This window comes from Oryctolagus cuniculus, chromosome 7 (assembly GCF_964237555.1).
Source record: "Oryctolagus cuniculus chromosome 7, mOryCun1.1, whole genome shotgun sequence".
NCBI classification, from domain to species: Eukaryota; Metazoa; Chordata; class Mammalia; order Lagomorpha; family Leporidae; genus Oryctolagus; species Oryctolagus cuniculus.
The window spans coordinates 163,677,749-163,704,384 of NC_091438.1; the positions used below are offsets into that span (position 1 = coordinate 163,677,749).

The window sequence follows — 26,636 nt, forward strand, 5'->3', positions numbered from 1 at the left end:
CGTCTGGGGCTGTGTTCTGCGTGGACGCGGACATTTGCTGGGATGCCCGAGAAGTCCCCGGGCCCCGCGGGATGGACACGAGCTCCGGAAGCTCCCCGTCTGCGCTCAGCACGCCGGAGGACGCCGCCCCACCGGGCCCCTAGCTTGCCGAGGCCTGCCACCTTGCCTGGGCTCCTGTCCCCAGCCAGGCCCGCGCCTCCCGTCTCTGAGGCTGAGTAAGCTCCAGGCCCACCCCCATCTGGCCTCAGCCCCAAACCCAGGCCCTGGGGGTGCGAGGGGAGGGGGCACAGGGCTGTGGGGCTGGGAGCGGCTGAGCCTCCACGCTGCGGTGCTGGAGGGGTTTCCAGGCGCTCATTCCTGCTCGCTTTCAGCGTGAAGTCCCAACTCGCCTGCGCCTCACGTCGGCAGGCGCGGCCGCAGGTCTGGGCACGAGGCAGGCAGGTGGGCGCTGACTCCAGCGTCCCACACAGGCCCGGTTACCACCCAGGTGGGTCCTGAACGGCCTAGGGACTGGCCCCAGTGGGTCCTGCACGGCCTAGGGACTGGCCCCGGTGGGTCCTGCACGGCCTAGGGACTGGCCCCGGTGGGCCCTGCACGGCCTAGGGACTGGCCCCGGTGGGCCCTGCACACCAGCCCTGCCCGGGGACAAGTGCCTGGAGGAGGCCCCAGGAGTGTCCGGGAGCCTGGCGGGCCTCTGCTCCCAGACAGGACCCGGCTGCGCCTGGGAGACGGACGCTCGTCCAGGGACGCACCTGCGGGCGCGCTCTGTCTACACAGAAGGCAGCACGGAGCCGCGGGGTCCCGGGGGCTGTGAGGGCAGGGGGGCGGCCCATGGAGTGTGCGTGGCCCGCTCCCGGCCTGGTGGGCCTGCCTGAGATGCCACCTCCACCCAGATGCCTGGGGTTGAACTGGTCCAGCCAGCTCCTCCCTCCTGACGTCTGGGGTCTCCGCTGGGCCCTGGGCCAGCCAGGCCTGTCCTGCTCAGACAGGGCTGCAGGGCTGTGGCCTGGAGGGGGTGGGCGCCGGGGGGCGGGGCCCATGCCAGGGTGGGAACCACTGTTTTCTATCGGGTTCCTCTGACAAGTGCCTGTTCTCAGGGCCCCAGGGGACACTGCTCGTTGATGGAGCAAGTGGCACGCTCCTTTTTTAAAAAAATTTGTTTTATTTTATTTGTTTGAAAGGCAGAGTTACAGAAAGAGACACAAGGCAGAAGACTCAACCTTGCCTCCACCGCTTGGCTCCTCAAAGGCCCCCATGGCCAGGGCTGGGCCAGGCTGGGCCGGGCTGGAGCCCGGAGCCAGGAGCTCCGTCTGGGTCTCCCGTGTGGGAGGCGGCAGCACCAACACCTGGGCCATCCTCCGCTGTTTTCCGAGGAGTGGGAACCGAGCAGCTGAGGCATGAGCCGGTGCCCAGATGGGCTGCCGGATCGCAGCCGCGGCTTCACCCGCTGCCCCCCACAGCCGCCTCCTGCAAGGCCCGCTGAACCCAGCTCAGAGCTGGGTGGGGGCGAGGACTGCAGGCAGGGGGACAGCAGGGCAGGGGCCCTGGGGCGGGAGGCGCAGGCTGCCTGTCTGTCGTTAACCTCCGGCCGGGCTTCCCGGGGACTGGGCGCCGCACTGAGGCCGGGAGACCCCACTGTGGGGTGAGCGGGGGCCGGGCCCTGCCGGCCGCCCCAGGGACCGTCCGTGCCTCTGTGCTAGCTGAGGGTCGGCTGGACAGACAAGGCTGTTTCTCTGAACAGTTTGTTCCCAGCCTCGCCCCTCGCCTGGCTCAGGGCTGGGGTGACCGGCTGAGCGGCGGGGAGGGCCTGGCCCTGGCCCAGCCCACGCCCCCCTGGGGCCCCTGGCCAGCCCCTCCCTGCCCTGCCCACTGTGACCCAGCCTGGGGGTTAAGCAAACAGCACCTCGAGTGACTTTGGTCTGGGCTGCGGATGCCCGTCCTGGTCCCCGGCGGGCGCTCCAGGGAGGCCAAGGCGGCCTCCGCCCAGTCCCTTCCTCGGCCGCGCCCCTCAGGCCGGGCTGCCCAGGGCGCTGGGCTCCATGAGTAATATTTAACTTGGAAGGGCTCTCGGACAACTGCGGGGGAGAACTTAACAAGTTAGGATTGGGTCTGCTTGCCAGGGGAGGGGGGAGGGGAGGGAAGGAGGGAGGGGGCGGCCAGAGCGCCAGGCACGCCGGGAGGCGGGGCCCAAGGACCACAGGGCCACCCGGCCCAGGAGTGGGCGCTCCGAGGCCAGTGACGCACGCTGGACGCACGGCGGAGCCCTGGCCCTGACTCAGTTTCACCTGCAGGAAACAAGGGGCAGCCTTGGGACTCAGCTCTGCGGCTCAGAACCCAGGACACGGGCGTGCACGCACACACATGCACACACGTGCACACGCACACACGTGCACACGCACACACATGCACGCACACACACACATGCATCTATACCCACACACATGCACGCACATACATGCACACACACACGTGCACACACACACACGCAGCCCGCCTGTGACTCTGAAGCTCAACCCAAGACCGGAAAAATCCAAGAGGCTTCATCAGGGAGGAGGTTCCAGTGGGGGTGGGGCCGGGACCAGGCTCCCCCAACACAGGCTGCTGTGAGTTCAACCCTCCGCCCGGGCTGGGCAGTGCTCCGACCACTGCCCTCGGCCACCGCGGAGAGCACACACCGCGGCCTGCCTGCGGAGTCTGCTGGGCCGGCGGGCGCTGTGCGGGTGCCCTGGACGGTCGGGCTCCCAGCTCCCGGGGGCGTCACTGGGGTCCCCACAGGCCCCGGCCCCGCCGGGTGCCCCGAGCTGTGGCCACAGCCCCTTCAAGCCAGGCAGGAGTCACGCCCCCTCGCCTGACTCACTCATTCCAGAATGCACCGCTTCTCAGTTTTCAAACCTTTTTTTTCCAGCACCGCGCTGGTTCACAGGGAAAAATCCACCCCTCCCGTAACCTCCTCTTTTTACCCTGATTTGCCCTTGAGCAAAAACCCTACCCCATCTCCTAGGGGGGCAGGGGGCTGGGGGCCTGCAGGGCCCGGGTCCCAGGGGAGCCTGAGCTCCAGGGCCCCAGCGAGGAGCCCCCCGGGTCACACCCAGGGATGCCCGCAGCCAAGCTGCCCCTCCTGGGCAGCCCGCAAGTCCAGCAGGGGCAGCTCCAGCGCCCCAGCCGAGGGGACAGCAGCGTGCTGGATTCCGGCAGCACAGGGTCGGCGACCCCGGCCACAGGGCGAGGCACCTCCGCTGGGGGCTGTGCGGTCAGCGGCCCTGGGACAGGGTCTGCTGGACACGGTCATGCAGTCAAGACCACCCCGGCCCCGAGGCCGGAAGAGACGGAGGGAAACTGAGGCCAGAGACCTTGCACCCTCCCTGAGCCGTGCTCCTGGGGCTGGGCACCCTTGGGGTCGTCCAGGGGGGACCGTCAGAGCCCCCACGGAGCACAGCGCGGAGTAGGGGCGCCCCCAGCACGCGGTCACGGGGGCCCTGAGGCGCGGCCCAGGAACAAAAGGACGCGCGTGGGCCGGCGGGCGCGGGGGCCTCGGGCGCGGCTGCAACTTTCAATCGGCCTTCGCAGGCTTTTCGGTCGCTGCGGGGACAAGGCCGCCCCAGGGCGCCTCTGACGAGCGGGAACCGCGGGCTCGGACCCCGGCCTGGCAGCGGGGCGGGCAGCGCTGGACCGAGGCCCAGAGGCCGGCGGCGGGCGGGGCCCGGGAGGGGAGACGGCGGGTGTGGGACGAGCTGCGGGAGGGGCGGGGGCGGGCGTGGGAGGGGCTGGGGCGGGACTTAGGCGTGGGGGATGCTGGGGAGGGGCGGGGAGTGGGAGGGGCCCGGAGGCGGGGCTGGCGCGGCCGGCCGACGGACAGAGGTCCGGAGGGTGGGGGCAGGCCTGAGGCCAGAGGGAGGCCCCGGCGGCCGGCGGTGACCGGCGGCCAGCGGCTGGCCAAGGCTCTTGCTCGGTGGCGTTTCTGTAGGATGGCGCCGCAGGTCACCCACGGCTCTGGTTGTCTGGGCGGCCATCGTCAGACGGGGCGGGGTGGCCGGCCTCCAGGCCATGCACGCGGCTGCAGGGAGCCCTGGAGAGGTGCTCCCGGCGCCTGTCTCTGGACTTCCAGGCTGTCTGAGCGAACTGATCGGCCCCAGGTCACTCCCGGGCGGGGGGGGGGGTGTCACAGCTCTAAGGGAGGTGGGCAGAGGTGACCCCCGTGGGTCAGCTCCATCCAGAACCATCCAGAATGTGCCAGCCCCCAGACAGCAGCCAGAGCAGGCAGGGTGGGCGCCTGGGGGCACCCGGGGTTGGCAACACTGAGGGACGCCGGCCCATGTCTGGCTGCAGAGGTGGTGGCCGGCGGGCGGGACTGTTGGAGGGAGACCACGAGGGGTTGGCCAGCCGTGGAGGGGCAGCTCTTTCCCTAAGGGTCTCCAGGGGCCCACAGCACGGGAGGCAGCCTGTGTGCACCTGGGGCCCCCGCATGGCAGGAGCAGCCCTCGCTGGCTCCCGTGCGTGGGTCAGCCTCCAGGGTGCTCAGGGAGCGAGGGGCTCAGTTCACGCCGACTCACAACCCCCAGCGGGCGCCACCAGGTGCTGCTGAGTCAGCAAGACCTCCCCCACCCCACCCCGGGCCACCCCAGGGCAGCAGCACCAAGGCCTGGTGTACATCCAGCTGGGGGCTCACTGTCTTGTGGCTCTGACAAGTGGTCGGAGGAGCCCGGGCCTCTGAGATGGGCTGGACGCCTGGACACAGAAGGACCGGGCAGGGATGAGGCCAGAGGCCCAGCACCAGGCTGCCCGCGGGGCAGAGCGTTTGGGGGGTGGTTCAGAGGGGGCAGGCAGAGCCTGCCTGTGTCCTGGGGTGGTCTGAGGGCCTGCCTCCCTCCATCACCCCAGGAACGGGCTCGGGGCACTGGCCAGCTCCAGCCCAGGGAGTGATGGGCAGGTCAGCGCTGAGAGACACGGGGCAGAGCAGAGCTGGGCACGGCAGGGTGACCCCTCCCCCACCCAGTGCTGACCCCCTGCCCGCTGCGCGGCTCTGTGACGCCAGGAGATCCTGGCGCTCAGCTCGCCCACCCCGCACTGCGCCGAGTCCTCAGGTCCGGGCCCAGGGTGGGACACAGCCCGGGAAGGCCAGCGGCCCCCGTGAGTGTCGGGAGCTGCTGTGCAGTGGCCACTGCCGGATGGCGGGGTGGCTGCTTCAGCTCTGCAAACCGGAGTCCACAACCGGGGGGCCCGCGGGGAGGGGACCGGGTCCTGGCCTCCTCACGGGGTCTCCGAGTCCAGGTTTCCTTTTCTTGTAGTCATGGTGGACGGAGGGCCAAGCCTAACCGTGCTACTTTGGCGACGCCTGCTTTCCCAGGTCGCCGGGGGACACAATTGGGCAGACAGACGCTGCTTGGTCCACAGCTCTCCGAAGCCTGGTCCCTGCCTGCCCTTCCCTGGGGGGTGGGTGCCCAGAGTCCCCCACCGGGAGGGTCAGTCGGCTGACTGCTCTGGGCCAGGGCACCCACGAGACTCTGGACAAGGGCTGGGTTCACAGCGGGGGAAGGGCCAGCACCCCAGCCCCGCAGGACAGCCCCACGGGGCTAAGGGGTGGAGAGGCAGGCTGGGGAGGGGCCTGGGGCGAGCAGGATCCGCTGCAGGGCTGTGGGCCGCGACGGCATTGGCCCAGGGTGTGGACAGCCGTGAATGCTGGGGGGTGGCGCGGCTCCGGATGCCCAGCAGACGGCCTGGGACGGAAGCGGGGCCGGACTGCTTCCCGAGGTGCCCCTGGCTGCTGGGCCCCTGGGGCCGGGAGCTGCGGGCTGCACTGGGCTTCAGCAGGCGGCCCGCCAAGCGCCGGCAGGTCCCGGCCACGACCTGCCCCACTGAAACCCGAGGGAGCCCCAGGCCGCCGTGGCGTGCCCCCGCTCTGCACCCCAGGTGGGGGCCCAAACGCTTGCTCTCCTGCAACGTCTCCCAGGCAACATCACACACAGCCTGTCTGCCTGGCACTCCCGCACCCCGTAAATGCCACGGTGCCTGGCTCCAGGCAGCTTTGCCTGCTGGCACGCGCCGGCCAGCAGGTGTGGGGAGCACAGCCCGCTGCCTGGTAGCTCGCCTAGCCTCTAGCTGTGTCCAGCCAGTGGGCACCGCTAGGGCACCTCTGCCATCTGACGCGTCCAGTGCCCGGCGTGCCCACCCGCTCTACCCCAGTGGACACATGTGCTGCTACTTCCTAGACTGCGCTGGCCCCGGGCCTGCTCTGCTCACTGCCGTGTCTTGACGGAGTTTCTAGGGTGCCCCGAAGGCTGAACCAACCCCAAGAAATCAAGGAGGGTGTGGGGGAGCCAAGTGGGCCGGGGTGCGGCTGGGAAGCTGACCTGGGCTGGTGCTGACCAGCCCTGCGCTGGAGTGGAGGCGCGTGGGGAGCCCCGGCTGTGACCCCGGGGGCCAGCGCTGCAGAAGCCAGAGCGGGGAGCCCATCCAGTCCACCTGGAGGGTGCTCCTTGCTGGGGGACCTGCTGGCCAGCCCATCTCACCCCCTTTCTGGAACTGGCTCCTTGGAGAAAGGCCTGGCTCGTCCTGCCCGAATGCATCACGTGATCACGTTCAAAGCCAAGACGAGGAGGGGGAGGCTCCAGCCCAGCCAGGCTGCAGGTGCGGGGGGCGGAGGGCGCACCCCCCACTCTCTGCCCTGAGTGCGAGTTTTGTTCCTAAAAGACTTGTCTCTGCAGCTCGTGTCTGTCCCAGCCAGAAACTAACTCCCCGGAAGGCTCAGTCCCTTCTCAGAAGCGGTAGGCCCTCGGCACCCGCAGCGCCAGCATCCCGCGTGGGCACCAGTTCAAGTCCCCGCTGCTCCACTTCCCATCCAGCCCCGTGCTAATGCATCTGGGAAAGCAGCAGAAGACTCCAGGGTTTGGGCCGCTGCACCCGCATGGGCGACCTGGATGGCGCTCCGGGCTGCTGGCTTCACCCGGGCCCAGCCCTGGCCGCTTTGGTTCCGGGAGTGAACCAGCAGATGGAGGATCTCTCCGTCTCCCCCTCCTCTGTAACTCCGCCTTTCAGATGAGTAAGGGAATCTGGGGGGGGGGGGTGAAAGCCTCCTACCCAGTTCAGCTCTGGAGCCCCCGTCACCACGCCTCGTGCTGACGGCGCAGGGAGGGCTTGTGGGGGGCTCTTCGCGCGTTGCTCCCTCCAGAGGGTCTCGGAGGGGCTGGTCCCCGTGCAGGCCGGGCGGGCAGGCGGCTGTCAGGGGGTCCTTCCCGGGGCGGGTGGCGATTCCTGACAAGTGAGGCAGAGGTCACCCCTGCCTGGGAAAGTGTCCCAGGCTGTAGGTCAAGGACCTCCCCACCTGGCCCTCTGTCCAGTGGAGCCCCCAGGAGGACGGCTGTCACCACTGGGCCTGCTCCTCGTCCCAAGGCCTCCCTCTGAGAGCCACTGCTTAAGTGGACCCCGTGGCACAGCTGAGGCCAGGTGGGGGCCCCTCCTGTGCCTCCCTGGTCTCGGCACCTGTGGCCATCTGGGCCACTTGAGACCCCTCCCCTATTCTGCCCCTCTGGGACCAAGTGGCCGGGCCCCCCGTGTGAGGAAGCTGGGCCACCTGAGGTCTGTGGAGGAGGGGACCTGGCGTGCCCAGCAGGGCCTGGGAGGGACCGGCTGCTGCAGGCCCTTGGTGAGCGCTGGGGTCTGGGCTCCCGGGGGTGGGGTGTGCTGTGTCTCCCCCAGGGAAGCTCCTGCTTGGGCACAGCAGGTGCACACCTGCTCCTGCTGCACACACGTCTGCCCCGCGCACAGGCAGAGAACGGCTGGGGGGCATCCCCGGGGCAGGCTGGCACTGGACCACGGGGCGTCTGGGGACAGGGACAAGGAGCAGCTGGGCCACCCTCCAGGTTGGGGAACCAAAGTGTGGGAGGGAGAGGAAGGGCTGGGACGCTCCCAGGAGAGGCTGAGAGCTGGGACGTTGGAGCCAGGGCCAGCAGGGAACCAGTCAGGGACCCTGGACGCAGGCCACGTGGGACTCTGGTCATCCACCACCTGCAACCTCAGCCCGGCCGCCTCCCTCACCCGAGAGCAGCCCGACCCCGGTCACCTCCTCAGGGCCCTCCGCAGAGCACTGCCTGCAGGGGTGAGCCGGGCCCCGGGCACGCTCGGGACGCCCGCTCAGCCTGCTGGGCCCCTCGGCGACGTGGGGTGCAGGCCGGCTCCCACGCTTCGGGCAGCGGGGATACAGGGCAGCCTGAGGCCCGGTGATGCCCCCGGGCCCAGCAGGCTCCACAGACCACCGACCTCCAGCCTCTTGGGAGGGCAGGAGACCAGGCCTGCAGGGGCAGCATGCTGACGGGAGGAGGGCGGGGGCGCTGGCCCCAGCACAGCCCAGGCTTCTGGGGTGGGGATGGCGGAAACCAGCAAGGGCGCCCGTGCCCTGTTGTGGGGCTGCCACTCGGCCCTGCAGGCCTCAGGCAGGGAGGGGTCCCCGCAGGGGCCGGGAGGGGCTGGGGAGGGCTGGGCCCACGGAGCACCCGGCGCAGCCAGGGCCGGCACAGGGTGCCTGGGCTTCTGCTGCCACCACGTGGCGGCCTTGGACGGAGCCCGGCGGGAGCCGCAGGGCCGGCGGCCGGGTCCACGCAGGGTGTTAGGGCCCCAAGCTCGTCTGGACAGCGTGGGCTCCTGCTAAGGAAGCTGCGTGGCGGCGCGTGACCGCCGTGACCAGCCCTCCTGGGGGGACGGCCAGGCGCGCCAGGGCCAGGGCGGCCTGCGGCCGCGGTACTCGCAGGGAACACGGTTCCCGGGGCTCCTGGGCGCTGCCCCTACCGGGAAGCCTCCTCCTGGGGGCGCAGCAGCCGGCTGGGCGGCCCCGCCCCTCCTCTCCCTCGGAGGGAGGGACCCCGGCCTCAGCTTCCCCAAGGGTGGGGGTCGGGACACCTTGGGCTCGACCTTGTCTGAGGCGGGTGCAACTCGCGGCCTGAGGAGTGGGCGGCGGGAGCCTCCCGGGGGCCGCTCGGCCGGCTGCGGGTGGGTCTCGGGGGCCGGCTTCTGTCCAGGCGCGGAGCCCGGGGCCCGGGACCCGGCGAGCGCTGACGGGGGGCGGGGCTGGGCGGGCCGCGCTCCACGTGGGGCGGGACTCCGTGTGGGGGCGGGCCTCCTGTGGGGCGGGGCCTGGGAGGGCGGGGCTCCTGTGGGAGCGGGCCTGGGCGGGCGGGGCTCCTGGGCGGGCGGGGCTCCTGTGGGGGCGGGGCCCTGGCTGGGCGGGGCTCCTGTCGGGGCGGGCCGGTTTCTGCAGGTGAGGGGCAGGGCCGGGTTAGGGGCGGGGCCTGGGTCCTTGGGGCGGGGCCGGGGCGGCATCCGGGGCGGGGCCCCGCCGGCGTCCTTTTCCGGTGCGCGCGCTCTCGGGGCTGATGGAGGCGGCCAAGAGGCCACGGTTGCGGTTGAGCCGCCGGAGGCCGGCCTCGGAGGGCGGGTGAGTGCGGGGCGGGGGTTGGGTGGGGGTGGGGGCGCGGCCGGGGCCCGCGCCCGCCCCCTCCGTGCCCCCGGCCCGCCCCGCGCCCCGCGCCCCGCGCCGACGCGCCCCTGCCGCCCTGCCCCGCAGCGGCCGCCCCTGGTTCCTGCCCGGCGGCGAGTGCGAGCTGTGGGCCGCGCTGCTGCGCACGGTGAGCGCGGACCTGCGCCTGGACGGCGAGGTGCCGCCGCTGCCCGCCTTCCCCGGCCAGGTGAGCGCGCGGGGCTGCGGGGCCGCCCGGGGGGGGCGGGTAGGGCGCAGCGCGACGACCCCTGCCTTGCAGGAGCCGGGACGCGGCCCGGAGCCCGCGGACCCCTGCGAGGCCTTCTCCGTCGGACCCCAGACCTTCAGCTGGACGCCGTTCCCGCAGCCCGCGGGGGGCTCACGCTGCTCCTACCGTCTGCTCCGCGGGGCGGGGGCGCGGCCCCAGCCGGCACCCCCCGCCTCCGAGTCGCCCGGGACCCCCGACCGGCCGGACGTGAGGAGGCCGCCGGCCCTGCAGAGCTGCCCCATGTGCCAGAAGGAGTTTGGCCCCGGGTGAGTGCGACCCCAGCCCCGGTCTGCGACCCCAGCCCCGTTCTGCGGACCCCAGCCCCGGTCTGCGACCCCAGCCCCGTTCTGCGGACCCCAGCCCCGGCCTGTGGACCCCAGCCCTGCCCTGTGACCCCAGCCGTGCTCTGCGGACCCCAGCCCCGCCCTGCGACCCCAGCCCCGCCCTGCGACCCTAGCCCTGCCCTGTGACCCCAGCCGTGCTCTGCGGACCCCAGCCCTGCCCTGCGACCCCAGCCCCATCCTGCGGACCCCAGCCCCGCATGGAAACCGCAGCCAGGGGTGCCCAGCTCAGCTCTGGCAGCTAAGGGACAGGGAAGCTGCCGGCTGAGAGGCAGAAGGAGGAAGCATGCCTCCCACTGGCTCGCTGCCCAGGCGGCTCCAGCGGCCAGGGCGGGGCCGGGCCTCCCCCGTGGGTGGCAGGGACCCGAGTGGGCGCCGGCGCCACGGCGTCCCCGGTGCGCGTTGGCGGGAAGCCAGGCGCTTCCGTGCGGGGCTGAGTGCGGCCCCGGGTCTGCCTTGGTGCGGGGTGCAGGTGGGGGCTGGCCGGCTCCGACCCCTGCCTCAGGCCGTGTGGGCGGTGTGCAGGGAGCTGGCCTCGGCCCACAGTGGTCCCTGCACCGGTTTCCTCCTGGGACCACGCGGGTGGGGGGCGGGTAGGGGTGTCCTTCACTCTGAGCTTCTGGTCCAGTGCGTTTTTTTTGAAGATTAATTAATTAATTAACTTAGAGTTACACAGAGAGAGGGAGAGGGAGGTCTTCCATCCGCTGGTTCACTCCCAGGCCAGGACAAAGCCAGGAGCCAGGAGCTCCCTCTGGGTCTCCCACGTGGGTGCAGGGGCCCGAGGACCTGGGCCGTCCTCCACTGCCCTCCCAGGCCACAGCAGGGAGCTGGATGGGAAGTGGAGCAGCCGGGACTCTGACTGGCGCCCACAGGGGATGCCGGCACTGCAGATGGCGGCGTTACCCGCTGTGCCACAGCGCCAGCCCGAGCTTTCTTTTTTTAAAAGCGTATATATTGGGGCTGGCGCCGTGGCACAGTGGCTTAGGCTGCAGGGCCGGCTGCTCCACTTCCGATCCAGCTCTCTGCTGGTGGCCTGGGGAGGCAGCGGGAGATGGTCCGGCGCTTGGCCCCGAACCCGTGTGGGAGACCGGAAGGAGTTTCTTGCTCCTGCTTCGGTCTGGCCCAGCCCCAGCTGTGGCAGCCATCTGGGGAGTGAACCTGTGGATGGAAGGTCTCTCTCTCTAACTCTGCCCATCAAACAAGTCTTTTAAAAAAAGGATAGATATGTATTTTTTAAGACTTATTTATTTATTTGAAAGGTAGAGTTAGAGAGAGAGAGAGACAGAGAGGTCTTCCATCTGCTGGTTCACTCCCTAAATGTCTGTGCCAGTCAGGAGCCTGGAGCCTCTCCCAGGTCTCCCACGCGGGTGCAGGGCCCAAGCACTTGGCCATCTTCCACTGCTGTCCCAGGCCACAGCAGAGAGCGGGATCAGAGTGGGGCAGCGGGACTCAAACTGGTGCCCGTATGGGATGCCAGTGCTGCAGGCGGTGGCTTTACGCAACAGCACTGGTCCCTAAATCTTTTTTTAAATAAGGGGTTTGAACCTGGTTTTGGCAGGAAGTTAAACCTCGCATTTGGGCTGCCGATTCCCGGTGGGGCCTTGGCTCTTGCGCTCGGGCCCCAGGTGGGATCCTGGCCTCGACACCGATGTGCAGTCAGAGTTCGGCGGCTCTGCAGGCGCTGGCTGGCAGGCGCCGGGTTCCTGGCCCTCCCTGGATTGCAGCCTCCGCCCCTGCGAGTGCTGTGTGAACCCAGGCTGCTCGGCTCCTAGAGTGGCTCTGCTGACGGTCTGGGAGGCACTGGACACGGCCCAAGTGCTCGGACCCTGCACACATCCGGGAGACGCAGGTGGAGCCCCTGGCCCGGCCCGGCCTGGCCATTTGGGGAGTGACCCTGGGCGGAGCCTCTGCCTCTTTCAGAGAGTTAGGCCGGGGTCCTCAGTCTCCGGAAGCGCAGGCAGCCGCAGGGGAGATTCCAGCGAGCGGGCGTGGGGGTGGGCGCCTGGCACTGAGGGGCAGGGACGGAGTCTCCACCCACGTCCGCTCCCCGGCACTGTTTCCTGGTCTCCCACGTGGGTGCGGGGCCCGCGCACGTGGGGTTGTGGCGTTGCAGGCGGCCCCTCCCGCGCCGTCTGCACCATCAGGACCTGCATGGGCCGTCGCTGGGGGAGTCGTGGCCAGAACAGGCCTGCAGCCGGGCAGCAGGCGCGGGATTGGTCTCCGCGGAGCTGGAGCCGGCAGGTGCCGGGGTTGTCTCCGGGGCTCGCCCTCTGGTGCTGCTCCTGTCCAGGGCTGGTGGCAGTGTTGGGCCGAGCCCCTGCTGCCCCGTGCCAGCTGCCCGCCCCCAGGCTCGGCAGGAGCCCAGGGCGGGCGCAGATGTGGGGAAGAAAAGCTCTCGTTGCTGGGTGGGGTCTGCGGGAATCCCCACCGGCCTGGATGCCCTTGGACTTTTACTCATTTATTTAAAAACTTAGTTGAAAGGCAGAGAGAGACAGCGACAGCGCCTCCGCTGGCTCGCGCCCCAGATGGCCACTACAGTGAGGGCCGGGTCAGGCTGAAGCCGGGAGCCTGGAGCTCCGTCCAGCTCTCCCCGAGCGCCGGGCCGCGGCACTGCCTCCCGGGAGCCCCTCAGCGTCTCAGGGAGGGCGCGGGGGGTGTGTCTCCGTGGCGCCTCGGTCCTCCGCCCGGGAGGAGGGAGATCTTCACTGGCCAAGTGGCCGCCACGGCCCGCGGCAGCCAGGCTGAGCCAGGAGCTCCCGAGCAGGCGAGCAGGCAGCGCGGAGCGGCTGGGCTCGAGTCAGCACGGGGACACCGGCTGTGGCCTCTGTGCTGGTCTCCGTCCCACGGGCACGCGTGCTCCTTCCCGGCTGAGGGCTGGGCAGGGCTGGCCTGGCTGCTTACTGGTGGACACCTGACGGCGCGGGGAGGGCCGGGCCCTGTGGGAGGCGCCATCCCCTGTGCTGCAGTGGGCTTGGGGTCGCTTCCCAGGAAGGCCCCAGGCCGGGTCCCCCAGCTCAGCCACAGAAACCTGGGTGGGCCTGGGAGCTGGAGGGACGCTCCCCCCGGTCCAGGGCTTGCTGGGCCCAGCAGAGCGCCCAGGCCTGGCTTTGGCCGGGCGGAGGTGGCCATGACCGCCTTCTCTCACAGGCTGGCGCAGCTGGACGTTGACAGCCACCTTGCCCAGTGCCTGGCTGAGAGCACGGAAGACGTGGTGTGGTGACCGTCGGAGCCACGCTTGGGCCGAGGGCTGCACAGGCATCTCAGGAGGCAGAGGCCTGGGCTCCTCTGGGATGGGCGCTGGCCGGGGGCAGGGCAGGCGGCCCCGTCCTGTCACCCTCCACCCCCGCCCTGTCACCGCCCCCACCCCTGCCCTGTCACCGCCCCCTGCCCTGTCACCCCCCCCGCCCTGTCGCCTTCCACCCCTGCCCTGTCGCCCCCCACCCCCGCCCTGTCGCCCCCCCTGCCCTGTCACCCCCCCCGCCCTGTCACCCCCCCCCCCCGTGTTCCTTGTGCCGAGGTGGACGTGGGGCTCAGCTGCTCCCCGTGTCCCTCTGCGACGCGGCTCTGGAATCCTGGTCCCCAAGGTGACGGTGGCGGAAGTGGGGCCTTTGTGAGGGCGGGGCTGGAGGGGGCCACCCCGGGCTCTGCAGCGCTGTCCATGCCACACGAGGACCCAGGGGCGGCCCTCAGACCCCAGCGCCTGGAGAAGGGAGTGACTTCAGCCCACCTGGGCCTCGCCATCCGTGGTGTGAAGGGGCCTTGGCGGTGGGCGGGCCGGTGCACCGCGTGGGCGGTGGGTCCTCGCGGGGCTCTGGGCCTGGCCGGGTCCCGCCCCGTCCGCGCACGCCGTGAAAGCTCAGCGGGAGACGCGCACTTTCCTTTTTGGAAAAGGCGCGCGCGGAAGGCCCGGAAGTCATCCCCTGAGCAGGAGGCCGGTGTGGCGTGGGGTTCTCCAGGGGGCAGGAGAGGGACACGAGACATCTCCCGTCGACGGCAGACCTCCCACGTGCCTGTAACGGCCAGGGCCGGGCCAGGCTGCAGCCAGAGCTCCCTCCGGGTCCCTCGCGGGGGCAGGGGCCCTGGGCTGTCGCCGTCTGCGTGAGCACGCGGCCGGGTCAGAGGTGCAGAGGAGCCAGGACTGGAACCAGGCCCTGGGATGTGGGGTGGGGGACCTGCCCCACGCGAGGATTTGTGGGGAACCAGCTGAGACCCGGGGGCCTCAGACCTGGGGAGCCGAGGGTGGGACTCCTGGCCCAGGGCCAGAGCCCGAGTGTGGGCAGGGGCCGCTGGCGTGAGTCCCGGAGCCCAGCGGCGGAGGAAGGCGTGCAGGCGCCCGCCCCCAAGGCCGCACACCTGGGCCCCACAGCCAGGACTGGCCGGCGCTGCCACGCGCTCCTGACCACGTGAGCCCACTTTCCCTCAGTGTAGCTGGGTACCTGAGAGGCTGCTCCGGGGCGGGGGGCAGTCATGTCGCAAGGGAACAGCACCTGGGCCAGGGGCACTCGGATGCTGACCGCCCAGGGTCCCCGCCGGCCCCGAGAGCCCTGGGCCCACCTCAGCCGCCGGCGCTCCGAATACGCAAGATGGGGATGGCACGGGTCAGGGACTGCTGTGGCCCAGCGCCAGACGCACGGGCTGCCCCGCGGCCGGAGTGGACTCCGATGGGGCGGCACGTGTGGCCCGGGCAGGGAGGCGGGGGTGGGGGCAGCGGCCAGCTGGGGAGTCTGCCCCTCCCCCTGCTGCGAGCCCGGGCCTGGGGGTGGGGGCACCTGGGTCCTCGCCAGCTGTGGACCTGCATGGCGTTCTGGGCTCCTGGCTCCAGACTGGCCTGGGCCTGGCCGCTGCGACCCTAGGCGGAGTGAACCAGTGGACAGCAGCTCGCTCTCGGTTACTCTTTCAAATAAATCTTTAAAAACGTCTGAGAGTGGCTTGGCAACCTTTGCTTCCTACATGAGCGTTTTCATTGCGGTCGGGTGGGCAGCACGCCGGGCTCCACGCGTCCGTCCACCGAGCAAGCCCACCACCGAGCAAGCCCACGGCCCCTGCTCAGCCCTTCGCCGCAGGCTACGCTGAAACATCCGTCAGTTTACTTGTGAAAACCCATGCCTGCAGAAACCTCCCTTCTGCTGGGCATGTCCACGTCCTGCGCGCGGGGGCCACGCAGGGAGCGTGGGGGCCACGCAGGGAGTGTGGCCGCCCAAGGGCACTTGTCAGCCCCTCCCTGGAAGGCATCGGGGGGGCCGGGGCTGGGGCCTGACACCATTCTGGGAGAGTGGGGGTGCTGGTTCAAACGCACCCTGACTTGTGGCCAGAAGCCCAGGCTGGGGGGCTGCCTGTCCCTGTCCCTGTCCCACCCTAGCGTCCCAGGCCCGGGTGTGAGCTCAGCCCTGAGAAGGCAGTGTGGGGCGAGGTGCCCTCTCCCAGACTGCCTGGCCCGGGTGGGGCGGGAGCCCCCATGGCCACGCGGCCCCTCCCCTTCCGCCACGGCTGCACCGCGCCCGTCCGTGCTAAGGGCGCGCAAAGACCCAAACCCCAGTGCCTGCCCTTGGGCCGGCCGGGCCGCGTCCAGGTGTCCCTCCCCGAGGCGGCGGCCGGGGCGGGGCGTTGAGGGCGAGGGTTCGAGGGTTCGTCGTGCGTGACTCCTGGAGTCCTCTGAGCTTTGTGTGAGTGATAAAGTTTCCAGAAATCCACGTAACACAAGACAGAACGGAGGCGCGGCTGTTTCCAGAAATATATTTTGTGCAGCTCTGGTGTGGACTTCTGTTCGCTGTTTTTGGTCTGCTGGTGCTCTGGAGAGCACGCCTCAGAACCTGTACCCGGCCTCCTCCCCACGGCCGGCGCTCCACCGACGACGCCCGCCAGGCGCCAACTCACTTACCGCGACTCCGCGTCCTGCTGCCAACGCGGCGGGGGCGCGGCGGGCTCGCGGAATAAAGGCGCCAGGGAGGCCTGGACATCATCGGCACATTTTATTCCTCGGGACAGGACACGCCAGCTTCCTGGCGCAGAGGTCGGGGCACCGAGTTCTGTCTCTGAGGGCCGTGCAAGTCTGCCCTCGGCGTCCGCGGCGCGGAGCCTGCCTCGCTGGGCCCGGGCGCCGGCCGGTCCTGAGCCTCGTGCCCAGCCTGGCATGCATATGCTGTGGTTCAGGATAAAGGTCAAGGGTCATTCACAGGCGTGTCCACGGCGGGGCTGCGCCGGCCTCACACGGACTCCTCAGTGGAGAGCAGGAGTGGGTTGATGTACTCGAAGCCTTCGAACTCGGACTGGTCGATCCTCTTGATGACGTCCCTGGAAGCGCAGGGGAGGGTGGCGGCATCCCGTGGGGCTCCTCCCTCCTCCCCCAGCCCGGGGCGGAAGTGGGGCCGCCCTGCGGCAGGCGGGACTCACTCGTCGTCTGGGGTCAGCTGCACAGGCTCGCTGGTGAACTGCGTGTCGAAGTTGTCCAGGCCGTAGTCGTCCGTGATCTGTGGCTGGAACGGGGGCAGCGCCTGCTTCTTCTCCAGCTGGGGGAACGGGCGAGACGGGCGGTGAGCCTGCTGGACGGAGCTCACACGCCCACGGGCGAGACGGGCGTGCTCCCTGCTGGACGGAGCTCACGCCCACGGGCGAGACGGGCGCGCTCCCTGCTGGACGGAGCTCACGCCCACGGGTGAGACGGGCGCGCTCCCTGCTGGACGGAGCTCACACGCCCACGGGCGAGACGGGCGCGCTCCCTGCTGGACGGAGCTCACACGCCCACGGGCGAGACGGGCGCGCTCCCTGCTGGACGGAGCTCACACGCCCACGGGCGAGACGGGCGCGCTCCCTGCTGGACGGAGCTCACACGCCCACGGGCGAGACGGGCGCGCTCCCTGCTGGACGGAGCTCACAGGCCACGCCGCAGACCCAGGGTCTCAACAGCGCCTGGTCTGAACGCTGGCCGTGTTGTTCCTTAAGATGCAAAGTTTAGGATAAGGGGCGGGCACTGGGACACAGCGGGTGACAGCCCCGCAAGCTCCCTGCTAGTGCACCCGGGAAAGAAAGGAGGCTGGTCCAAGTGTTCGGCCCCTGCGCCCACGTGGGAGACCCCGGCCCAGCTCTGGCCCATGTGGCCATTTGGTGACGTGACCCAGAGGATGGCAGACCTCGCTCGCTCTCTCTCCCTATCTCTAACTCTGCCTTTCAAATAAGTAAATCTCTTTAAAAAATTATGACAAAATACCCACAAGTCCCAGCTGCACTGAGACCTGCTGGGAGCAGCCAGGTGGCGCCCGGGGGGGGGGGGCAGGGCGTGGCCGGGACACCTGGACCCTGGTCAGGAAGGGCTGGGCCCGCATCGCCTCCGCCCCCCGCGGGGCCTGTCCTCCATCAGCAGGCCCTGACGGTTTAGATGCCAACTTCAAACCACAAGGGCCCATGGGCGGGAGAAGCGGGCGGCAGGGAATGGCCGCGGCAGCCCTGAGCCGTGGCTGAGCCGAGAGCGGGCAGAGGGTCGTGTGCCCCACACAGGGGCCTGCTGCACGGCGCCCTGTGGCACACACCTGTGCTGAGACCGTCTCAGTGTGCTGGGGCTCAACCAGTGCAGCGTGGGGGCCGTGGGGGCCGTGGGGGCCGTGGGTCCCGGGGGAGCAGGGCGGGCGCCCCCTGGGGTGGCGGTGTCCCAGCACCATCCTAGGAGCACCAACGCCTCCCCTCCCCGCACACTGGCAGGTGCCTTGGCCTGGGGCTACGGAGCTGGGGCGGTGTTCCTGGGTTACCCAGCCTCATCGTGGCACCAGACGTGCACTCTGGCTCGTCCTCTCGCTCACCCACAGGGGTGCTGCACTCCTGCGGACCCAGAGGGCGCGAGGGAGGGACTGACCGCTGGGTGCTGCCGCCACTCAGCTGCTGTGGGATGGGCCTCACCCCGACAGCCACGTCCTGCACGCTTGGCCCCGACAGGCCCCAGGGCTCCTGCAACAGGGTCTGCCCTGCTCAGGAGAGCCCGAAGGCCTGGGCGACAGCAGCTTCCCCCTCCTCCGAGGGTCCCACACACCCGAGACGCAACGCCCTGGCACATGGCCAACAGTCGCTGTGCCCAAAGGGAAGAGCCCAGGCAGGAGGCGCCCACCACAGAGGACGGCTTTCTCCCTGCTACGCCTGAGCTCGGGTTGGAGGGGACCAGCGCTGTGGTGCAGCCGGTGAAGCCACCGCCTGGGGCGCCGGCACCCACACGGGCGCCGATCGAGTCCCGGCTGCTCCGCGTCTGATCCAGCTCCCTGCGAACGGCCTGGAGGCAGTGGTGATGGCGCACGTGGCAGGCCCCTCCCCTCCACGTGGAGAGCCAGACTCAGGCTCCCGGCTTCAGCCTGGTCCAGTGCTGACCGTTCGGGGAGTGGCCCAGCAGGTGGAAGATCTCTCTGTGTGTGCCACTCGCTTTTCAAACAAATAAATGAATCTTTTACAAAAGTTGACTTGATAAGCTACCTAATGTTTTACATCCTGAGAGAGCACGTAAAGGTTGTATTTCAGTAACTGTGACTGTTTATCTTGAAATTCCGTTTTCCTTTGCCTCAGGAACCACAGCACGGAAGGCCAACCCGGGTGCCACTGGCCAGCCCAGTGCAGCAGCCAGACGCCCAAGGGAGACCAGGCAGGCTGTAGAAGCCAGCGGCGAAACCAGCGAAAATGCCTCTCCCGGGGCCAGCCCCCGAGCTACCCCTCTCAGAGCCCCCGGGCAGTGTAGACCACGCCCAGCGTGTCCCTGCAGGCCCACGATGGCGATGGCCGGGAAGCACCAGCCACAGGCTCCAAGCTGTCTCCGGTTCCCTGCTGGGGGCCCTGCGGGGAGGGGCCCTGCAGTCACTCACCCCAGCCCTACCTGCCCACCCGCCCCGGCCCTGCCCGCCCGCCAGACGTGCTGCCTTACCAGGTCCCAGTCTATGCTGCGGAAAAACGCGTGAGATTTGATGTCAGAAAAACCAGTCTGTGGCCGGCAACCAAGCCTCTCTTTGGGGTCCTGGGGGGAGAGGTCAAAGGACAAATCAGGCCAAGCAGAGGTGGCCCTGCTTCCCCAGAGATCCCAAGTGCCTCTGAGCACAGGGAACCAGCCCCGCCCTTCTGCACCCCCACTCCCCACACCGGCCTCCTGCACCCCCCCACTCCACACCCCCCTCCTCCACCCTCCCATGCCCCACACCAGCCTCCTGCACCCCCTGCTGTGGCTTTACTCTGTGAACTGAGGACACAAATGCAGACTTGCGAACCCACAGCTGGCCACACCCGCCCCACTGCAGCACCTGCAGCTCCGTCCCCACTCCCTGCCGGGGGAGACACTTGGAAGCAGAGCGCGCACCTTGTTTAAAAAGCCTTTCAAGACGTGGGAGGCCTTGACGGACAGGAACCGGGGGATCCGGATCGGCTTCTCCAGGATGACTGCAAGGGCGAGGCCCGGGCGGCATTTCCGATCGGGGCTTTGGGCGCTGGGGCGTCAGCCCCCAGCCCCTTCCCACTGCTCCGTCCTCCCAGGCCTTCGGCTGTACCACCCAATAGGAACCAGCTGCCTCTGGCCAGGTGGGCCAGTGGAAGCCTCTGCACAGGCGCCACTAGAGGGCGCCACAGGTCCTGCACTGGGCTCCCAACTAACTCTGGGCCAGGCGCAGGAGGGCAAGGGCCGTGTTCTGCTCCAGGTGGGCACCTGGCCAGGGCAGACTCTCTTTCCTGGGGCCCCACGGCTGTCCTCTTGCTTGCGAGACTCTGAGAGCCCGTCTGCGGGAAGGGAACTGGCCAGGGGCATGCATGCGGGGGCCTGGGCCCTCGTCCACACATCTGCGGGGCAAGCAGGGCCAGGCCCACGCACCTTGGAAAAGGTAGTCCTCCGTGTTCATGTCAGGGTTGTCGGTGATGATGTCGAAGGGGGAGCGCCCGGCCATCATCTCAAACATGAGAACGCCCAGCGCCCACCAGTCCACGCTGAACCCTGGGCCAGAGCGGGCAGCCGTCAGGCGGGCGTGACCCTCCCCACCTCTCCGGTGGGCCGGGGCAGGATCTCCGGTCTTCGGAGGAGGCAGCGTCCGCTTCCCCAGCGGCTGGGCCTCCCCAGCGTTACCAGCCAGAGCACAGACGCCTGCTCAGGCCTCAAAGCTGGCCCGACACTGCGGGTTTTCCAGGGGTCACTGGGCACCTCTGACCCCCACCTCGCCCCATGTGAAGAGCCGTCCAGTCTGCCTACAACGTGACTGATCCCACAAATGCCTGTTCTGAGACAGGAGCTCGAGCACTGGTGGGGAGCGTGCCGCAGTGGACACGGGGCGTGGGAGGGACTTCTGCCCGCCCATGGACACCAGCTGTCTGGGCGCTGGCACTGCCCACAGTCCACTGCTTGCTGCCCCCATCACGTGCAGGGCAGCGTTCTGGTCCCACCAACTGCTGTCCTTCCTCTGCTAGCCACTGGGTGATTCCGGGAGCCCAGCTACCCCGAGGACCAGTGCCTACCCCCGCCACCACGGACCTGAAGCCACACCTGAGACATGCTTCTTTAGGAACCTCATGGACAACGCACAGGTGCACACAACCCCCCCAGACACACAGCAGTACGTGGTACACACCGTGCACAGGCACAGACATGCGGTGAACACGTTACACCCACATGAGTACACACACGCACGCCGGGCACTGATGAGCGGGCTGCACACGTGTGCACAGGCACAATATGATCACAGGAGGGCCACACACGTGTGCAGGTGCACAGCACATATGTGCACAGGAGGGCCACACACGCGTGCACAGCACAGAGGTACACATGTAAGCACGCACGTGTGCACACGCACAACACACACTCACATATGGGTCACACACAGGTGCAGGTGCACAGCACACACGCGTGCACACTGTGCTCCCCCCAAGTCAAGGAGCAGAAAGGTGCGCCTGGGCCACAGGGCTGGGGTCCTGGGGAAGCCCCCTGCCCTCGCCTGTTCCTGCACAGCCGCCTGGGCGGAGCCTGCTGCTCCCCGGCAGGGTTCGCCTTTGCACCCCGTGTCTCCTCCCCCCGTCCAGACCCCTCCACCAAGGAGACACCCGGGGTTGGGGCTTGCGTGGGTGACGACGTCCAGGTGGAGCGGGTGCGGGCAAACGTGTGCACGCGTGCGCATGCGTGTTAGTTCTGCGAGGGACACACGGATACAGTCCCTTCCCAGCGCTGGGCTGGGAGCCCTGCCTGCCCCACTCCTGCTGAAATGACCTCACCAGGGGGCTTCTGGGGGGCAAGGTGGTCTCCCTGCCCCCACCCGGGCCCCACGTGCTCACCGTACTCTTCTCCCCGCAGGATTTCTGGGGCGATGTAATTTGGGGTCCCACAGAAAGTGCTGGTCGTGTCGCCGGGGCCCAGGCCTTCCTGTGGGGACAGCCACTTCGTCAGCTGCTCCGGGGAGGCCGGGCGCCGCCCGAGCCCGGAGGCCGCGCGGGGAGCAGGGCCGCGCCGCCCACCTTGCACATGCCGTAGTCCGTGAGCTTGATGTGGCCGTCGGCGTCCAGGAGGACGTTGTCCAGCTTCAGGTCCCGGTAGATGATCCCTCTCTCGTGCAGGAAGTTGAGGGCGATGCAGATCTCCGCGGCGTAGAACCTGGGGGTGGGGACGTCCTGTCGTCAGCCCGGGGACCGCGACGCAGCCTGCGGCCTCCTCCGGGGTTCCAGCCGGGAGGGCTGTGCCGCCCAGCTGCTCCCCTCACTACCACCGAGCGTGGGGCCAATAGGACTCGAAGCAGATGCGCTACGCCGCCAGCCCTCAGGGAGACACAAGCCAAGCCACAGTGAGGTGCCAGTGCTGGAGAGAGGAGCGAGCGAGGCCCCGGTGTGCGGGAGCTGGGAGCCGTGGACGTCGGAGGACGCGGCAGCCGCGCTCACGCACAGGTGCACCCGAGAGCCGACCGCACGGACTCAGGCCGCGGCACACCCATGGTCACCGCAGCCCGGCTCCAACAGCTGAGAGGTAAAGCGGCCCAAGTGAGCATGACGGATGGACGGACGGACACGGCGGGGCCGTGCTCACAGGGAGGACACGCTGGCCCGGGCTGCAGCAGAGCAGACGGGGGACGACCGGGCACTGCGGGCACCGTAGCTGCCTCTGCAGGAGGCCCCTGGGGCAGGGCCGGGGTGTTCAGTGGGGACAGAGCCTGCACGGGGAGGGTGAGGAATTCCTGGAGGCAGACAACGGCGTGCAAGGAGCCGACCCCACGGGGCTGTGCCCTGGAAAACAGTGACGGTGACGATGACCAGGCTGGCGCTGCGTGTGGCTAACGCCTGGTTTACTGCGCGTTTCCCCCACAGGGGATCCGGGGACTCACGAAGCCGCCTGGAAATCTCTTTCAAGTGAGGAGATAGAGGAGAGGGCGCGTGTGGGAGCAGGAAGAGGCGATGCGCTTGCGATGGGCCACCCCCGCCCCCCGAGCGTCCGAGGCCCCACGCAGGCCCCACGCAGCCGTCAGACTGCGGAACGGAACACGCCCTCTGAAAACTGCCTCCTCCCGACGCTGCGGGACACCTAGCACGCCGCACACTCAGCGGAGCCCTGGGAAAAGGGGACCAAACCCAGAGAGGCCCAGGAAGCACCCGCCTCTGCCCGAGCTGAGCCTCGACGCTGACTTCATGGCCCCTGCTTGGGGTCTGTCACTGGGGAGCAGGCGGCAGCCTCTGCCGCTTCCCCAATACTGTCTCCTTCAACTCTGCTGACCTCCCTAGGAAGGGGCCCACACACGTGCCCCCTCTGCACAGCCTGCGCGCACCTGGCTGTGGCACCCGCCTGGCTGTGGCGCCCACCTGGCCGTAGCACCTGCCTGGCCGTGTGTGGTGCTCGCCTGGCCATGTGTGGCACCCGCCTGGCCGTGTGTGGCACCCGCCTGGCCGTGTGTGGCACCCACCTGGCTGTGGCACCCGCCTGGCTGTGGCGCCCACCTGGCCATAGCACCTGCCTGGCCGTGTGTGGCGCCCGCCTGGCCATGTGTGGCACCCGCCTGGCCGTGTGTGGCACCCACCTGGCTGTAGCACCTGCCTGGCTGTGTGTGGCACCCACCTGTGTGGCACCCACCTGGCCGTGTGTGGCACCCGCCTGGCTGTAGCACCCGCCTGGCCGTGTGTGGCACCCACCTGGCGTGCTCCTCCGGGAGCTTCCTCTGTCTCTGCATGTGGAACATAAGGTCGCCTCCGTTGACGTACTCTATGACCAGGAACAACCTAGCAGGAGAGGGCACAGGGCAGGCTGGCGACACCCCGTGGCAGGGGTCAGCCCCACCCTCCCCAGCCCGCTGGGGCAGCCCCGCTCCCTGCCTGCCCGAGGCCCTGCCCGCGGGCAGGGGGCCCGGCCACCGTGAAGAGCGAGCCCGTGCAACTGCTGCGGAAAACAGAGACTGACACTCTCATTCGCATCACCCCTGCTCGCTCTCCAATGGTGCCAGGCCAGTCTCGGGTAAAAACGGTGGGAATAAGGCAGGGTGCTGGCCGGAGGCCCCGACGGGGTGAGGGCGGGAGGCTGAGGGCTGCAGAGCCACTCGGGAGGCAGGGCCCGGCCAGGGGACCAGCCAGGGCCGCCCGGGCAGGCGCCCTGGCCAGGTGAGGACAGCATGGAGGTGGCCTCGGGAAGGAGGGGTGGGCCCAGGAGTGCAGGGGGCAGTTTGAGGCCAGGGTGGGGGTGGTGAGGAGGGGCTGGGGCAGAGCTGCCAGGAGGCTGTTCACCAGGGAAGGCAGAAAGGGGCTGGGGATTGGGGCAGCCTGGCTCCTCCGCAGGCTGCAGACAGCACTGCCCGCGACCTGGCCACGTGGGCGTGATGCCACCAGCCCTCTGCAAGGCGGAGCTGAGGCCGCAGCTGGGGGCTGGGGGAGGTCGGGCCAGGGGTGGCATCTGGGCCTCCTCCTGCTCACCTCTCCCAACAGCTGCCCTGGCCAAGTGGTCTCCCCCACTGCCCAGATCCCTCTCCCGTTTCCTAAGATCTGGTTTCGAGGTGACGTCCACACACGACTTCCCGGAGGTGCCCTGGCGCTGGGTGGCGCTGGGTCACTTCTCTGGCCGCATTTGTTGCCCTCAGGAGGGGAAGGGGTGCAGGAGGAAAGGCAAACATGGCTGGTCACCCCCAGGTCCACGGAGCTGACAACGCACTGGCACACTGGGCGGACGCCCGCTCTGTGGCTGGGCTCCGGGCAGTGAACAGGACAGAGGTCAAGGTGCCAGCACAGACAGGCTGCCTGCCAAGTACCTGGGAAGCCCTGAGACCGCCTTCAGGGGGGAGGCCGGCCCGAGCGAGCCGCACCCGCTGGGAACGCCTTCACTCACTCGGAACTGTGACCCTGACCTGGCCCACACTGCCCTCTGCGAACACAAGTCTCCACAACTCACAGGCGTGCACGTAACGAAAAGTAGTACGCACTGTTATAGGTTCTTGCACTGAAAAGGTTTTTTTTTTTTTACAGGCAGAGTGGACAGAGAGAGAGACAGAGAGAAAGGTCTTCCTTTGCCGTTGGTTCACCCTCCAATGGCCGCCGCGGCCGGCGCGCTGCGGCCGGTGCACCGCGCTGATCCAATGGCAGGAGCCAGGTGCTTCTCCTGGTCTCCCATGGGGTGCAGGGCCCAAGCACCCGGGCCATCCTCCACTGCCCTCCCTGGCCACAGCAGAGAGCTGGCCTGGAAGAGGGGCAACCGGGACAGAATCCGGCGCCCCGACCGGGACTAGAACCCGGTATGCCGGTGCCGCAAGGCGGAGGATTAGCCTAGTGAGCCGCGGCGCCGGCCCAATCCTAATTTTTTAAAACAAACTTTTTCAAGCGCATCTAAGTAGTTTTACTAACACAGTACGGCCCGGGGCCTGCCTGCAGCGTCCCTCTGTCCCGGCGCCGGCTCCTGCGCCCCAGAGCGGAACAAGCTCAAGTCCTCTGGAGAACAGGCCCTGTGGTCACGCAGAAGCCACGCGTCCTCCTGTACCCTGAGTCACCTCCAGGTCACTGACAACACCGACACGAGGTCGCCTGCAGCGCCGTGCAGAGCCGGCCAGACCCCGCCATCGGCACGCGGAAACGTTGCGCTCTGGGACTTTTTTTCTGAAGAATTTTTCTCTCTCTTTTTCTTTTTCTCTCTCTCTTTTTTAGATTTCAGTATTTGAAAATCACAGTTCACAGAGAGGGACAGAGATTTTCCAACCACTGGTCACTCCCCAAATGGTTGGAACAGCCAGGAGCTCCATCTGAGCTCTCCACAGGGTCAGCAGGGGCCCAAGCACGTGTGTCACCATCGTCTTCTGCCTCCCAGGTGCCTTCGCGGTGAGCTCGACGCGAGCCCAGAGCAGCCGGGGCCCGTACTGCGCTCTGATAGGAGACGCTGAGCTGCAGGTGGCAGCTTCACCTGCCGAGCCACGCTGGCCCCAGTAAGAACAGCAACAGAGACAGCTGGAGCAAGGTGACCACACACTGTCACGGGAAAGCAGAGGCAGTGTCCTTTTCTACCAGGGCGAGTCACAGCAGAGGTCTGTCGGGGCCTCTGGTCCAGGGCCGCAGCCACCGGCAGGTGGAGCTCCCTTAATCTGCGACGCTGACCAAGCTACAGTAACAGTGGAGGTTTCTGCTGCCTTTGTTTTATGTAAGTCAGAGTTACACACACACACACACACACACACACACACACACGGGGCGGGGGGACTGCTTCACTCCGCAAGGGGCTGAGCCAGGCTGAAGCCAGGACCCAGGAGCTCCTTCCAGGTCTCTCACAGGGCGCAGGGGCCCCCGCACCTGGGCCGTCCCCCGCTGCTCTCCCAGGCACGGAAGCAGGAAGCTGCATGGGAGCTGGATCAGCGCCCACGTGGGACACGGGCACTGCAGGCAGCGGCTGGCCCTGTACCCCACAGTCACAGTGCCGGCCCCGCTTCTCCCAACAGCTGAGTCCCCATTTTTTTTTTTTTTTTTTTTTGCCTGCAGATAAAGACGACTTCAGTCCACCTCTGACGTCTCTCCGAGCAGACACACAGGAGGCCTGTGCTCAGCCCACAGCTCAGACCCCGCCCACGGTGCAGCAGCGCGCAGCCGTCCAGGTGACACTGCACCCGTCTGCTGTCACACAGGCGTCCCAGTGGGTGGCCTGACAGGCACCCTGCGGGCGTGACCACTCCAGGAGTCACGGCGTGCGCAGCAGGAGACTGTCTCTCCAGAGCTACGGGCAGCCTCTAACCTGCAAGTCAGCAACGGTCAGGGACTGGGGCCGGCGGGCACCACTGCACGGCCCAGGGGCAGTCCACTCCCGTGGCCTACGAGGGCGCGTCTGCTCCACGCCACGTGCGGCACAGCCACGGCGTGGCCGAGGCTCGAGGGACAAAGGCAGCAGTCAGGCTCGGCCCGGCGGGCAGGCAGGCAGGCAGGCAGGCGCCGGAACCACAGCAGCAGCTGGAGAGAGGACGCCCGGGCGGGCGCTGACTCCCTGGGGGCGGGCACAACTGCACTTCCAGCTGAGCCCCAGAGCACCTCTGCCTGGAAAGCCCGGTGCAGCCGTGTCCTCCGCTTCGGAGAAGGCCGCAGCCCGGACGTGGAACGTGGTCTCTCCACGAAACTGTTTGTTCTGAGTCACAAACGC

The 26,636-nt window shown here is 68.7% G+C and overlaps 2 protein-coding genes across 6 annotated transcripts in view; one reads left to right on the top strand and one right to left on the bottom strand.

Annotated features, from left to right (window-relative positions):
* The first annotated feature begins 9,280 nt into the window (after window positions 1–9,280).
* On the top strand, window positions 9,281–14,994 carry FAAP20 (FA core complex associated protein 20). Its single transcript, XM_051839300.2, has 4 exons — window positions 9,281–9,424; window positions 9,554–9,674; window positions 9,747–10,000; window positions 13,223–14,994. Exons 1-4 carry the CDS (start codon window positions 9,363–9,365, stop codon window positions 13,293–13,295), a joined length of 510 nt encoding a protein of 169 aa, XP_051695260.1. The 5' UTR covers window positions 9,281–9,362; the 3' UTR covers window positions 13,296–14,994.
* Window positions 14,995–16,029: 1,035 nt separating this feature from the next.
* PRKCZ (protein kinase C zeta) overlaps window positions 16,030–26,636 on the bottom strand; it is an 83,793-nt gene continuing 73,186 nt past the window's right edge. For 4 of the 5 annotated variants that reach the window (XM_070076674.1, XM_070076675.1, XM_070076677.1 and 1 more), the window contains 8 exons: window positions 23,177–23,263; window positions 21,521–21,656; window positions 21,341–21,428; window positions 19,896–20,015; window positions 19,392–19,471; window positions 18,966–19,055; window positions 16,466–16,581; window positions 16,030–16,366 (listed from right to left, as the gene is read on the bottom strand). In XM_070076674.1, coding sequence (XP_069932775.1) covers window positions 16,279–16,366; window positions 16,466–16,581; window positions 18,966–19,055; window positions 19,392–19,471; window positions 19,896–20,015; window positions 21,341–21,428; window positions 21,521–21,656; window positions 23,177–23,263 — 805 coding nt within the window. In that variant the 3' untranslated portion in view covers window positions 16,030–16,278. 5 annotated transcript variants of the gene reach the window in all.

What these genes read in the sequence shown, in the direction of transcription:
- FAAP20 (XM_051839300.2), top strand. Translation starts at nt 9,363, where the DNA reads ATGGAGGCGGCCAAGAGGCCACGGTTGCGGTTGAGCCGCCGGAGGCCG. An exon ending in AGGCCGGCCTCGGAGGGCGG is followed by an intron (nt 9,425 to 9,553) that starts GTGAGTGCGGGG and finishes CCTGCCCCGCAG; the next exon opens with CGGCCGCCCCTGGTTCCTGC. An exon ending in CAGAAGGAGTTTGGCCCCGG is followed by an intron (nt 10,001 to 13,222) that starts GTGAGTGCGACC and finishes CTTCTCTCACAG; the next exon opens with GCTGGCGCAGCTGGACGTTG.